General features: G+C 40.6%; 1 protein-coding gene and 1 long non-coding RNA gene across 10 annotated transcripts in view; one reads left to right on the forward strand and one right to left on the reverse strand.

Moving 5' to 3' along the window:
• The window catches only part of NTRK2 (neurotrophic receptor tyrosine kinase 2), a 188204-nt gene extending 176582 nt beyond the window's left edge, over positions 1-11622 (forward strand). For all 9 annotated transcript variants that reach the window (XM_083701958.1, XM_083701950.1, XM_083701956.1 and 6 more), the window contains 2 exons: positions 4176-4334; positions 4608-11622. In XM_083701958.1, coding sequence (XP_083558084.1) covers positions 4176-4334; positions 4608-4793 — 345 coding nt within the window. In that variant the 3' untranslated portion in view covers positions 4794-11622. The remainder of the gene's footprint in view (positions 1-4175; positions 4335-4607) is intronic.
• The window catches only part of LOC310826847, a 158727-nt gene that overhangs the window by 72111 nt on the left and 73575 nt on the right, over positions 1-13041 (reverse strand). The window lies entirely within an intron of this gene.

Below are 13041 nucleotides of genomic sequence, written 5' to 3' on the forward strand. Positions count from 1 at the left end.
TGGCAAAAAGTAATAAGAATTTGAAATATGGAATAGACGGGAGGTTGGGTCTTTAGTGTCAAGACCAATAGATGCTTTATTGTTTGCTAAGAAAATTATGTGTCTATGGTTATTTTTTTGTAATTTGTGTGTAATTTGGTATTTGTGTTTTTTTTCTTTTTTTCTTGTTGTATAAATAAAAAACTTTTTAAAAAATATGAATTGACTCAATAGAATGTTTTCACAGATTGGCATCTGTACTGCTTACATCTTGTTCCAGTGGCAGGAAAACATTTATTCTGAGTCATTAAACTTCCCCAGACGCAGGAAGGGATCTCTGCCTTTAAGGAGTTGCCACCTTGGTAAAGGAAAGAGAAGTAGATTTGCTGGTCTATTTTGGTTCTGCTAATTTCTTGCGTAGTAAGCAGGGTGCGCATGCAATATAATAATGTACCATTTCAGCAGAATGTGTTGGTGGGATATATGTGTGAGGGTTGATCTCTTGGCCATAATAAATCTGTCAGGACCCCCAACAGGCTGCCCATGAAGGAAATTCCCCTCTTTTTGCCTGTCTTCTAGCCTGATGTACCTTTTTGAAATTCACCAGCAGTACGCTCGAGATGTTGATGTGGTGAGGTTTGCACATTCGGAGACTTAGTTTCCATGGTAGCAAGCCTTATGTGCTAGGAACCGGCAAGTCAGGGGAGCAGCGAGCAGAGAGGGAGGAGAGAGCAACAGGCAAAGAAATCATTAAAGTGTGTCAATTAGTATGCAGTGCCATAGCTGTCTTTACAGCGCACTCCCTCAAAAGCAGGCAGTGTTTTCTGCCCTAGCAAAAGCAGAGTGGGCATGAATGGGAAGAGAATGAGTTTTCTCGTTTAAAACTAATGGCATGCCGAGCTGAATGACAGATCACCATTATACCAACATTAATGCGTCTTTGTAACAGAGAGGGAAGAGCTGATAAGAAACACCAGATGAGTATCTTCCAGACCAAATATCCCCTTCTTACCTTTTCTGCCCTCACAACCAGAAAATATTGCACCAATTGGAAAAAACAGTTCATCGTTTTGGAGAAAACATGCCTTTCTTTTAGCCTTCGTAAGCAGGGATTGTGGGGAGGGCAGAATCTGTGGTATTTGTATATTTGACAATACCACAAATTAAAAATCTCAAGACTGAAAAGATGACTGTTACCCCGAAATGAGTAATATTCCTGTGCATAGAACATTGCCCACATTGGCTTACAAGGAAGTAGTGAATGCTGGAACAGCATCAATATGAGATGCTGAATTATAACTGTCTATTTAGAGCGATAGCCAAACTGTGATCATAAAAAAGCCAATGAACTAACTCTGAAGAGAGAGGGGATCAGAACGATGACGGTTCTTGTTTACCAATATGAATCACTGTTTAGTGTATAAAAGGCTATACAACTTATATCTTGTTTATTAGACAACAGCTGTTCATAAGCTTAGCATGAGGTATCATAGAATTGTAGACTTGGAAGGGAAGAAGAAGAAGAGGAGTTTGGATTTGATATCCCGCTTTATCACTACCCTAAGAAGTCTCAAAGCGGCTAACATTCTCCTTTCCCTTCCTCCCCCACAACAAGCACTCTGGAAGACTCCACAGTGCAACAAAACTGATTAGGATGATGCTGTAGAGGTGGGTGGGAGTTAAGTAGCTTAAGTGCCTTAATTGTATGTACGTGTGTGTTTATATCTATAGTAAAGGTAAAGGGACCCCTGACCAGTAGGTCCAGTCGTGGCCGACTCTGGGGTTGTGGCGCTCATTTTGCTTTATTGGCCGAGGGAGCTTCCGGGTCATGTGGCCAGCATGACTAAGCCGCTTCTGGCGAACCAGAGCAGCGCACAGAAACACTGTTTACCTTCCCGTCAGAGCGGTACCTATTTATCTACTTGCACTTTGACGTGCTTTCGAACTGCTAGGTTGGCAGGAGCTGGGACCGAGCAACAGGAGCTCACCCCGTCACGGGGATTCGAACTGCCAACCTTCTGATCAGCAAGTCCTAGGCTCAGTGGTTTAACCCACAGTGCCACCCGCGTCCCATTTATATCTATAGTTATGAAGCAAAACATTTCTGTTGTTAACTTGAGGCAGCCCAAGATTATGTAACGATTGTATGTGTTTGGCTCTGTATCAAATGAGGCTCCTACATTTAGTGTATGTTATTCTTCTGGAATATCTAACTATAGGGAAGCTAATAAGAGGAAGGGTGCCCTTCTTTTTCTAATAGGCATTTACATTTCTTACGATAGCGAGAAGCTTAAATCACAACAAAACCTCAATAAAAGAGCAAACCGTGTTTTACAACCAGCATTCATTAATTTTTTAAAGACTGTCCCATAAAACTCACGGAGGCAAAGCAGTCATAGATGCCACGTGATGAACAGGCTTAAGAGCCACTTAATATTTAATGAACCAAAAGGCCTCTAGCAACTAATAATGTTATAATGGTGCTTGCCCTTTGCTCTGGTGTGTAGCCACAGATTTCGAAGGGTCTCTCTCTATTTTTTCAACCTCCTAATGAATGCTCACCCACCCACTGAGGAAATGCAGCCAAGGATAGCAGTTTGCTTTCGCAGTGCATCTTAGAGCAAGGGTCAGAAACTGAATGTTGTATTTGTGTTTGGTGTGCATATTGGCAATGCATTAGTAACACTATACTCTCCACACAGATCTCGGCCACAGATCATATTAGTTCAGTTATGGGTATTTTTACACATCCTGGTTCTGACACCCTTCATACCAATCCTTCATGTGCTCTGGAAGCCCCCAAATGCCTCAGGAACATCAGAGAGCAGCGGCCGGTCTGCTTCATTCATGTTATATCCCAGATGTGTCCAAGGGAAGAGTGTAGCCGGCTGTTCCTAGAGCCTAGATCAGCCTTTCTCAACCTGTGGCTCCCCAGATGTTGTTGAACTACAACTCCCATCACCCCTAGCTAGCAAGGCCAGAGCTCACGGATGATGGGAGTTGTAGTCCAACAACATCTGGGGACCCACAGGTTGAGAACCACTGGCCTAGGTGCTAACTGGACTGCTGCACCTTTTCAAGTTGCCGTGCAGAGTAATTCTACCAGCTGTGGCTTCTGCTCTGAAACACGGTGACTTGAGAGCTGAGGCATGTGTATGTTCACTAGGGGATGCCTAGAGACCTCTAGCCAATCCTTTGCTTGTAGACTTTTTGTCATTGTTGTGTTCTGGCACAACCAATCTGGAGCAAACAGCCAATGAATGAAAACTGGTGGTAAGCAGTTACGGTAAGTTTTACTCAGAGTAAACCTATTGAAATTAATGGCTCTAATGCAGTCATGACCATTCATTTCAATGGGTCTACTCTGACCACAGTTTAGTTGAATACCACCCACTGTGTGCCTATTTGTGTGTAAGATGCAAAGCTCCTTATTGGAAGTGGCGTAAAACCTGGTTTAAGGTGATCTTCATTGATTGCCATGGTCAAATATTCTGTGCAGTGAAACAAAATGAGTAATCCACAAAGTGTTGATACATTTTCTGTCCATCTTATTTAACCAGGAAAGCATTTAAGAACAAATGCAACAAGCATATATGCCTTCATTTTAGGGAAGTCAACAATGACTATTTTTTAAAGAATAATAATAAAAATAAGAAAACTTTATTTAAATCCTGCCCTCCCCAGCCGAAGCCAGGCTCACAGCAGCTAACAACAGTCAAGTAATACAGCATTCTAAAATCAATTCATTCTAAAATCAGTTCAAAATCAAATAATAATAAAACACTTCTTCGTGTCTTTAAGTGCATACAGAGGTGCTTTCTAAAAGTAAATCAGTAGACTTGAATGCTCCAAACATCCATATGCTACTGCTAAACTCTGGCATACAGATGGAAGAAAATGCTCCATAAATCTTGGTCAGACTTTTGGCTCTCCTGATACTTTGCAAAAGAAGTAAAGGACTATAGTGTAAAGTCCCTGAAAGTTTCAAAGAATGTTGCCTTGGAAGGGAAGAATCCATCCTTGATGAAGATTGTAGGGGATAACAAGAAGCAGAAGGCTGTACTAATGAGACACAAATTCACAATAACAGGAAATAATATATTGCACTGCAAAAATTTTAAAACATGCATTGTCCCTTTCTCCATATACTTCTTCCCACAAAAACCATTTAAATTCTTTCAAACTCTTCTATCCAGGTTGGTGGACATACCATGTTACCCATTCGTTGGATGCCTCCTGAAAGCATAATGTACAGAAAATTCACCACGGAAAGTGATGTCTGGAGCCTTGGAGTCGTTCTATGGGAAATCTTTACCTACGGCAAACAGCCATGGTATCAGCTCTCAAACAATGAGGTGTGTGCTGTTGTACAAATGATATGCTTTTAAAAATGTAGTCGGGCTGTGGTGGTGAATGGTCTCAAAGACAGTGTATTTGGCTGGATCCATTTGCCGGAAGTGGAACATTTGTAGAAAGATAAGAGTGCAGAAGGGTTTGGCACATGTAAATTGGGAGGTGGGTGACTCTCTCAGGATGTATTGACTAATTTCCCAAATCAGCAATAAAAGAAAGAATAAATTGGCTTGCTCCTTGTCCTTTCTCTTCTCTCTCTCTCTCTCTTACTCCAGGTAATTGAGTGTATTACTCAGGGCCGTGTCCTGCAGCGACCTCGCACCTGCCCCAAGGAAGTCTATGATCTGATGTTGGGATGCTGGCAGCGGGAGCCTCATATGAGGCTCAACATCAAAGAAATCCACTGCCTGCTTCAGAACTTGGCCAAGGCATCTCCAGTGTACCTGGATATTCTAGGATAGAAACTCCTGGCACTTCCTCTTACGGAGTGTTTGAATGAATGTGTTCAATTGCCACTAAACTCCATTAAAATGTGTTCTCAACTCTGACAGTATTAAATACAAAGATATGGAGAAGCTTTCAAAGGGCAAGCTGTGTGCATTTCTCCCTCTGTAGACACAGTATTGACTTTGTGACATTACTGACATGTATCTCTTCTCCCCTTCGTTCTTTCTGTGTCTCTGTCCCTGCCCCTCGATTTCTATTCAATCAGGCTTCTGCATTATTATAACTCTGCATAGACAAAGGCCTTAAAAAACCTGACCTGTTATATCAACAGACACTCAGTTTTGCCCATCACAACTAACAATGCCTTGTTGTATTCATGCCTTTGACCTGGATAAAAAAAGGGAAATAATGACTTGAACTTTGTGACTTCTGCTGTATGGATATCTGGAGCTTTCTATGGATTCACCTCTTCTTCACGTGCTTTGGCATCTGGGCAGAAAAACCGAAGACTGGTATTCTCTGTGGGAATCTTGTTTTAGCTGAGATCAAGCCAGAGGGAAAGAAATCAGCAGGTTGTGTAGTCCACTCTAAGGAGAAACTATAGGATCAGATGGCATCCGATATACCACTTTAAAACATCGATGTAATTATTTGGTGAATGGGAAGGAATTCAGTGCTTTCCCCTGGGAAATGTTTAGAGGAGTAAAGGCATATCTAAGTGTGCCGCCATTTTTACACTGATAGATGCATCCATGTGGTCTGTGTAAAAGGCGTTGCCAAGACATCCCAGAATTGCATAGCAATATGCTCCAGCCTTGTTTAACCATAGGGATTTCTGATGTCTCGGAATACTAGCTGATGAGAATTGCACATGCGGAGAGTGTTGCTGTTCTTCGTTCCTGTTTGTGGGCTTGTCCAGGCATCTGGTTGGCCACTGTGAAAACAGGACACTGTACTAAGATAGGTATTGGGCCTGATTCGGATAGGCTGTTCTTTCGTTCTGTTCTGATGCCACTGGTACAATTGTTCTCCCGTGAGTCTTTGATAATGCAGGCGAGGGCTGAGGTATATTAAAGTGTAGTATAATTACCAAGGCCAATTCCTAAACTATGAATGCTTCAGTAAGATAGGAGGGAAGCTTCTCTTATATGATGCTGTTCAGACAGCGAGCCCCTGCTGTCGCCCCCCCCCTCCTCTTCCCCTTCTCCCTGTGCAAACCCCAACCCAGCATGGTCCCTGTTGATTAATACCCAGCAATTTGTGCTGAGAACAGTTGCTCATCTCATTGTGCACCCAAATAGGCGTAGCAAATTCATGACGGAAAACATATATTTAGTTGTAGGAAGGTCATTAGCTACATTCAAGCATCTATACATTGTCGCAGGCGCAAGAGGCTGGTACCGAAGATTATATGGCATTTGTGAGAAAACGGGTCCAAGAAGTCTCTAGAGAAACGACAGGACGGTTATTAACTTGGTGAATGATTAAGATTCAGAGTTCGCACTAGTGTCTGCTTGATGAAGTGGTGGTATTCCGGTCTTTTTTTATTTAAGATTGACAGGCATGGTGCGTTTACACTTTTCATCATGGCTGCTGGGCTGAAGAAGGCAAGCTCGTGACACACAAATGTGAAAGGTCTAGGATGTGCATGTCAGGTAATTTTTATTATAAAACCCTTAAGATGAGATAAAATCAAAGTCAGTTCCTACCTTTGTGGAGAAAGTGCTGTAAAAAAGGGGTTATTTTTTACTAAAACAAATGGGGTCATAAACGCACAGCTTGTCAATGTTTTTTTGTCGTTTTATTTTTAAAATTAAGCACTTATTTTTCTAAGTGTTTCCATAATAGTTTAATATATGTTTTGCTTGCATTTCTTATTTATGAAGGCACTTTCTTTTTGTCCCTCAGTAGCTTGGAAAGAAACTGTTCTTTTACCTCTAAATTAAAATAGCAAATGTTAAATAGTGGTGAAGTTGGGCTCTCTTATGTCATTGACAAAGGTTGGTGAAGAATACATTTAACAATGTAACTCTAAAGCCATAAATCTACGAAAGCATATATATATATATATATATATATATACACACACACATATATATGTGTGTTCCTAAATAAGATTTGAACAGGATTTTTTAATGACTGAGGATATTTAATATGAAATGGACTTTGAAGATTATTTTAGTGATTGCTGAGAATTTATTACATGGAAAGAAGAAATGTTGAACACTCAGTCTTATCCATTCTTTCATCCATTCTTTTCAAGAACCACTTTTTAAAAGTGTCATTCTGGTTCATTTCCAATATGTGAAAAATGTGGGAAATAAATCTTGAGATGTCAGAGATCACTAAAAGGCACACCCATCCATGTATTACATTCCAAAGTTATTTTTCAAAACCTTTGGTTGCTTTAGCACTGCTGAGGCATTGGTTAGTATGATTAGTTGAAAGTGGAATTAAAGGGGAGACTCCAAGCACTGTATTATAAAGGTCCTTTCCAGTGTTAATTAACAGTTTCTTGCTTCTAGGACCTGTCGGATTTGATTCCAGTAGAGGAAACTTGGCTTTAATTATGCATTTCCTTTTATTTATTTTTCTTTTGCAGTTTAATAGTGAAATAGTGGTATTTCACTATTCAAAAAAGGAAAGGAAAAAATTTAGAGCCTCCCTCTACCCAGCATGAATGGAACTAACACTGTGGCAATTAAAATAGGCTATTCCAGGCACAAAGAAGAGGCAGTTCATCCCAAAGCATTAAACAGGCGGGCTCTACAAACAAGAAACTTTAATTAAAGGCACAGGAGCACGAAAAAGCTGCAATTCCACTTTGCCTTTCCTTGCTGGACAAGCTGGTGTTGCAGTTGGGTCTTATAGCTGAGGTGGGTTGCTACAAATCAGGTCTGAGAATATGAGAGAAGAATACAGAAATCACTGGAGAACGCCTGGAATTTTGATAAAGTGTGACCGATCTACAGCTGCCATTCCTAGAGAAAAGGGACCTATACTGAAACAGACCTCATTAACAAAAGTACCCTTATTTCACCTCTCAATACACATTTTTTTAGATTCTCAGCTTGAAAAGAACCATGTATATTGTATGATTGCTGAAGGACTGTATACCAAAACAAATGTAAAATTTGACCAGATGGTATCCTCTCCCCACCCCCCTTTCTGGAAAAGCATAAGAGAGTAATTAAAAATACTGTGTTATAGTATAGTGTGCAGTAGCTTACCCATATGCCCATGTTAAAGGACCAAATGTTCTATACAGCCATTGTTCTGTGCCTAAATCTTGGCCTGTACTGCAAATGTGGACCTTAAGTGAATAAAATCTTCTGGCCTTGTAGGAAAGGTGTTAACTAAGTAAACGCAACAGTGGCATTTATTCATTCAAGTATAGGTAACTGACAGGAAAATAAGAGTAAGAAATATAATCTAAAATGGGAAAAGAAAGGTTAATCATCTACTGTGTACATATCTGTCATGTTTTTCAACTTTGGCTAACTTTATACACTGAGCAAATATGACAATCAGGCTTATAAATAAAGAGGAAACCTTTCTTGACTATGCTACAATCATATAGATATAATATAAATTAGATATGTGTCTGTGACTGCATACATTGTGTATATATCCACAGTAGATACATACCTGTATATGTGTTTTATAAATATTTGATTTATACATATGCAGACATATATGATTTTGTGTATATGTATACATTTGTGTACACTGCACATATCTTCTTACTGGTGATGTATAAAAGACAAGTTAGATCAGAAGGCTGACAAAGTATGCTAAGTAACCAAAATCCATTTATCATCCATTTTTCCTTAGGGTTTTTTTTTATAAAAACCAATAATAATAATATTGTATGTTTTTCCCCATATTGGTGATCGGTATCTAACCTGCATGCAGTTCTGCCTAACCACATAAATTCTAAAAAGCAGATTTACTAAATGCATAAAAATAGCCCTATTAATTCCTTCCTGACTGGTTGTAAGAGTATCCTTTGGTTCTAAGAGTTTGACTTAGCCTGCCTCATTTTCTTTTGCTATTATTATTTTTCATGAACTTCCATTGTGTGAGTTTTCACATGTCATTTATGCACAGTAGAATTTCTAAGGCTAAGCTGGAAAAACAAAGGTGCCACAGAGAGGGTAGGATGGAATCACTGGGAAAGCAACAAACTTTTCAGTAAGTGCTGCAGCAGCAAGTGAAACCCAGACAAATGGGTGGGGTATAAATAATAAATTATTATTAAATCATTATTATGAAACTAATGAAGGTTAAGCTTCATCCCAGAGGGTACCCAGAAGCAACTTTAGTCCACATGGCTTAACATTTTTGGGTTCAGTAGACCTAATTTGAGTTGCCTATCTCAAATGGATATTTGTTGTTGTTGTATATAGTTCAACAACCCCCAAGTCTGAGTGTCAGTAGCACAGATGCCAAATGTCACGGTAACCTGAAAACTATAAAGCATAGGAAAGTTTTATTTACACCCGTGACTTTGACATGTGCAGCAATTTTAAGCAAAATCTGAGATGTTCCAGTTATTATTATTTTTTAATTGTGATCTGTCATAGAGCAACCCAACTGAAAACGATAACAGTGGTTACCAGACCTCTTTAATGGTTGTGAAGGGTCAAGCTTGAGGGACCCAAAAATGGAGGTCCGCCACTGTGCAGCAGAGCTGAATTTTTGTGAATTTTGTGGTTAAATGTGCAAGTTCAATGCGGGAGAAGTTCTGAATGGGCAATTCTCTAACATTTCTCCTGGACAGTTATCACAGATGATGTGCATCTGTAATCTCTGAGATAGCCCACAGAAGACAGTTTAGGGAAGCTCCAAAGACTTAGGAGCTGTGGAGTTAATCCCTGAGCTCGTCTAAGAAGTTGGAGAACTTTCCCAAGCTCACTGATATAAAACTCTTACAGAGGCCATTTATCTTGATTAAAGCCTTTCATGAGCCCATGCGACGATAGGCAGGCCGGGCACAAATTTTATGCAAATCTTTGTTGTATTTTATTATATTGGCAATGCAAAAATGGCAAGCGTACCTGCGGCCTTTAACAAATTTAGCCGAGGGGCTTTGTAGACACCTCTCATGTCTAGGCTTCACTTTTTGATATAATTGCAAGGGCACAACTGAAACAACGAAGGCTGTTTTGCCTGAGCAGAACCACAGAAGGATTTTTTGTAGTCTCTTTTCCACCCTCAGCTAGCTTTGGGAGCAAGTGGGCTTTGCAAAGGGTCAGGGTCCTGCATTGCGACAGGAAGGCGGCTCTTCTTCTGAATGGGGTTTGTTTACTCTGACACGTAAATCATCATTTATATGTCTATAGCCACTCAAAAACAGCAGTCAGTGGGAATCACAAGGTCTGCAGCATCGCCTCTTCGCTCCAACCCCACCCAGGCCATGTAGCCATTTGTTGCCTCAGGCAGAAACTCCCACCCACACGTTCCCTCATAATCCTAAAAAATTACGAGGCGCCAAGCCTCACAATCCTAAACAACAACAACAAGAACCCTGCTGTCTCCTGATTTCTCTCTTTACTCTTTGGAGAGTGGCGTGGGCTTTTGCAGGACAAGCAACTTCCCAAGGAAGCCAGCAGTTGACTAAGAAGACTGTCTTCTTGAGGTGGCCGTTGTCCCTGGGAGCACATTGAAAGTGTTGCCATGGGAACAGAGAGTGCGCCGGGGGGGGGGGGCAGTGCACTGTGGCTTGTCACTAAATGTGAAGGTTTAATAGCACACAAAGATGTATTTTTCTTATCAGGGCTGAGAAACTGCTGCTCTGATTCGAGCGATCCTCATAGAGCCTTAGGTTAACGCTTGTTTTGATTTCATTTTTATACATTCGTTGCAAATATGAAGCAAAAAAATAATAATTAATAATCTCTATATATGTTGCAGGGAAAACACTGTGAATTTCACGCAAGCAACCAAGTGACTATTTTGCCATCTTTTTAACATATGTCTCAGGAGAAGAATTGGGAATTGATGGTTATATGTTATTTTTTACCGTCTATGCATTCAAAGCCAGGTCGGGGTGGGGGGTGGGGGGGCTTGTTCATTTTCTGGGAGAAGATTTAAGAGTGTCAAATGGAGTAAAACTCTGAGCTGGAGCAGCTGGAGCTGTTCGTAACAAGGCTGTTTGACAGGAAAATAGAAGAAAGCAGAAATCAAACATTTTCAGAGACCTACATACAGCTTTTAGGTGTCTTTGTGTAACTAAAAAAATACCAAATGTTGAATAAAACAGCTGAGAATGTTTTGTAAATTAAACCCACACTGGGTTTAATTGCATCACAAATCAATTTAATTTAGAAATTATTCATCCCAGTGCTACAGGCCACTTATAGTATATGTACATATATGTGTATAGATATATTTTCTAGACCTTTTTCTGCCTTTTTCCTTTTCTGGTGGGAGGAAGAGGAAGAGCAAGATCTAGATGTTGATATAAATATCTATATTTTCACTCAAACTGTGACCTGGTGTTTGGAGCCCTCTTTATCCCTTTTCATTTTTTTTTCTTTGATTGTGACGTCTCCGTGCCGATATTTAGTGGTTCTTGTTTTGCAGTTTGTTATCAAAACTCATTGCTTTTAAAATAAAGACCTATTGCATCTTGGCTGAATTTGAAGTGATGCCCGAGTAGCAATGTTCAAAGTTTTGTTTGTGAATCATGTGACCAGCTTCTCTCAGCCTGACATGGAAAGTCTCTTGTACTAAAGTGTATTTAATGAAAATGATGTCCAACAATAAACAATGTCATCCTAAAGAAAAACAATTAATAACACAGTGACTATTACTTAAGAAGGCATAGAATTGCAATGAGCTGTTGTGTCCTGTTTCCTTCCATCGACTGTCTATATATATACAAAAACCACATTGCTCGATTGTCTGCAGAAGCAACCTTGAGATGTAGGGGCTTATAGTGAAGAATAACAACTGAAGTGAAGAAGTGGCCCAGCACATGTGCCGCGTTTTACCTAATAAGGTCTGATTTCAGCAATTCCTTCTTTTCTGAGGAGTAAGAGATCCACAAACCTGCATTAGATGCCTCTGGGTAGCGCAAATGCTGTGGGACCATATGGTTACTCACTCAGTGCAAATTGGCAGGGAGTTGGACTCGATGGCCTTTGTGGTCTCTTCCAACTCTATGATTCTATGATTCAAATACAACAATCCCTGGCTAGGTAAGTGTCATGAGCATCTATAGGCGGGGCAGTTGCCTCCCACCAATGACCACAACCCCAGATTCATTTGAAAAACAGAGTATCTAGCATTTGTAGAACCTGAGATAGGAAACACTATTATTCTCTTTTTGTGTGAGAAACTATTCTCTCCCTTTTCACTGTTTTACTTCCTTACCCCTCTAAAAAAGAATTCCTGTGAATGTCCCTGTTAGGTGTGTGACTTCAAATAGCCTATGCATGTTCTAAGCATACCAAGAGCACGTCCATACCATCTCAGAAACCACCTTGTTTTCTCATAAGCTTTTTTTGATAAACCATATGACGTTTCTGCTGTTTAGTGAATATGCTTGATTTTTGCATGGCTAAAATCTGACTCTCTACTAACTGGCAGTAAGGTGGTGGGGTTACAGAACTGATTACATGGTGGTAAGGTTACAGAGGACGCGGGTGGCGCTGTGGTCTAAACCACTAAGCCTCTTGGACTTGCTGATCAGAAGGTCGGCTGTTTGAATCCCCACAATGGGGTGAGCTCCCGTTGCTCGGTCCCTGCTCCTGCCAACCTAGCAGTTCAAAAGCACGTCAAAATGCAAGTAGATAAATAGGTACCGCTCTGGCGGGAAGGTAAACAGCGTTTCTGTGCACTGCTCTGGTTTTGGCAGAAGTGGCTTAGTCATGCTGGCCACATGACCCGGAAAAACTGTCTGCGGACAAACGCCGGCTCCCCAGAGTTGTCAGCAACTGGACTTAACTGTCAGGGGTCCTTTACCTTTACCTTTTAAGGTTACAGAACTGATTACACTGCCTGACAGTGTGTGTTTGCCATATCATGTTTCTTGGGTTATCCCATTTCCACCTTATATCTTAACTCTTCTGTGCTGCGGTCCACTTTGCACATAATGGGGCTTACTTCTGAGCTGCAGTGCCTGAGACTAAGGAACGCTGGCGGGATGCTAAGATCAGTGTTAGTTCTAAGGGCACCTAGTTTAGTGTGATGTTGATTGGTGAAATGCAGTTAGGTAGATGTGGAAATGAAGTTTAGTTGGCGCGCAGTAGCAAT

Source organism: Podarcis gaigeae (genome assembly GCF_964106915.1).
Source record: "Podarcis gaigeae genome assembly, chromosome: 11".
Classification (NCBI taxonomy): Eukaryota; Metazoa; Chordata; class Lepidosauria; order Squamata; family Lacertidae; genus Podarcis; species Podarcis gaigeae.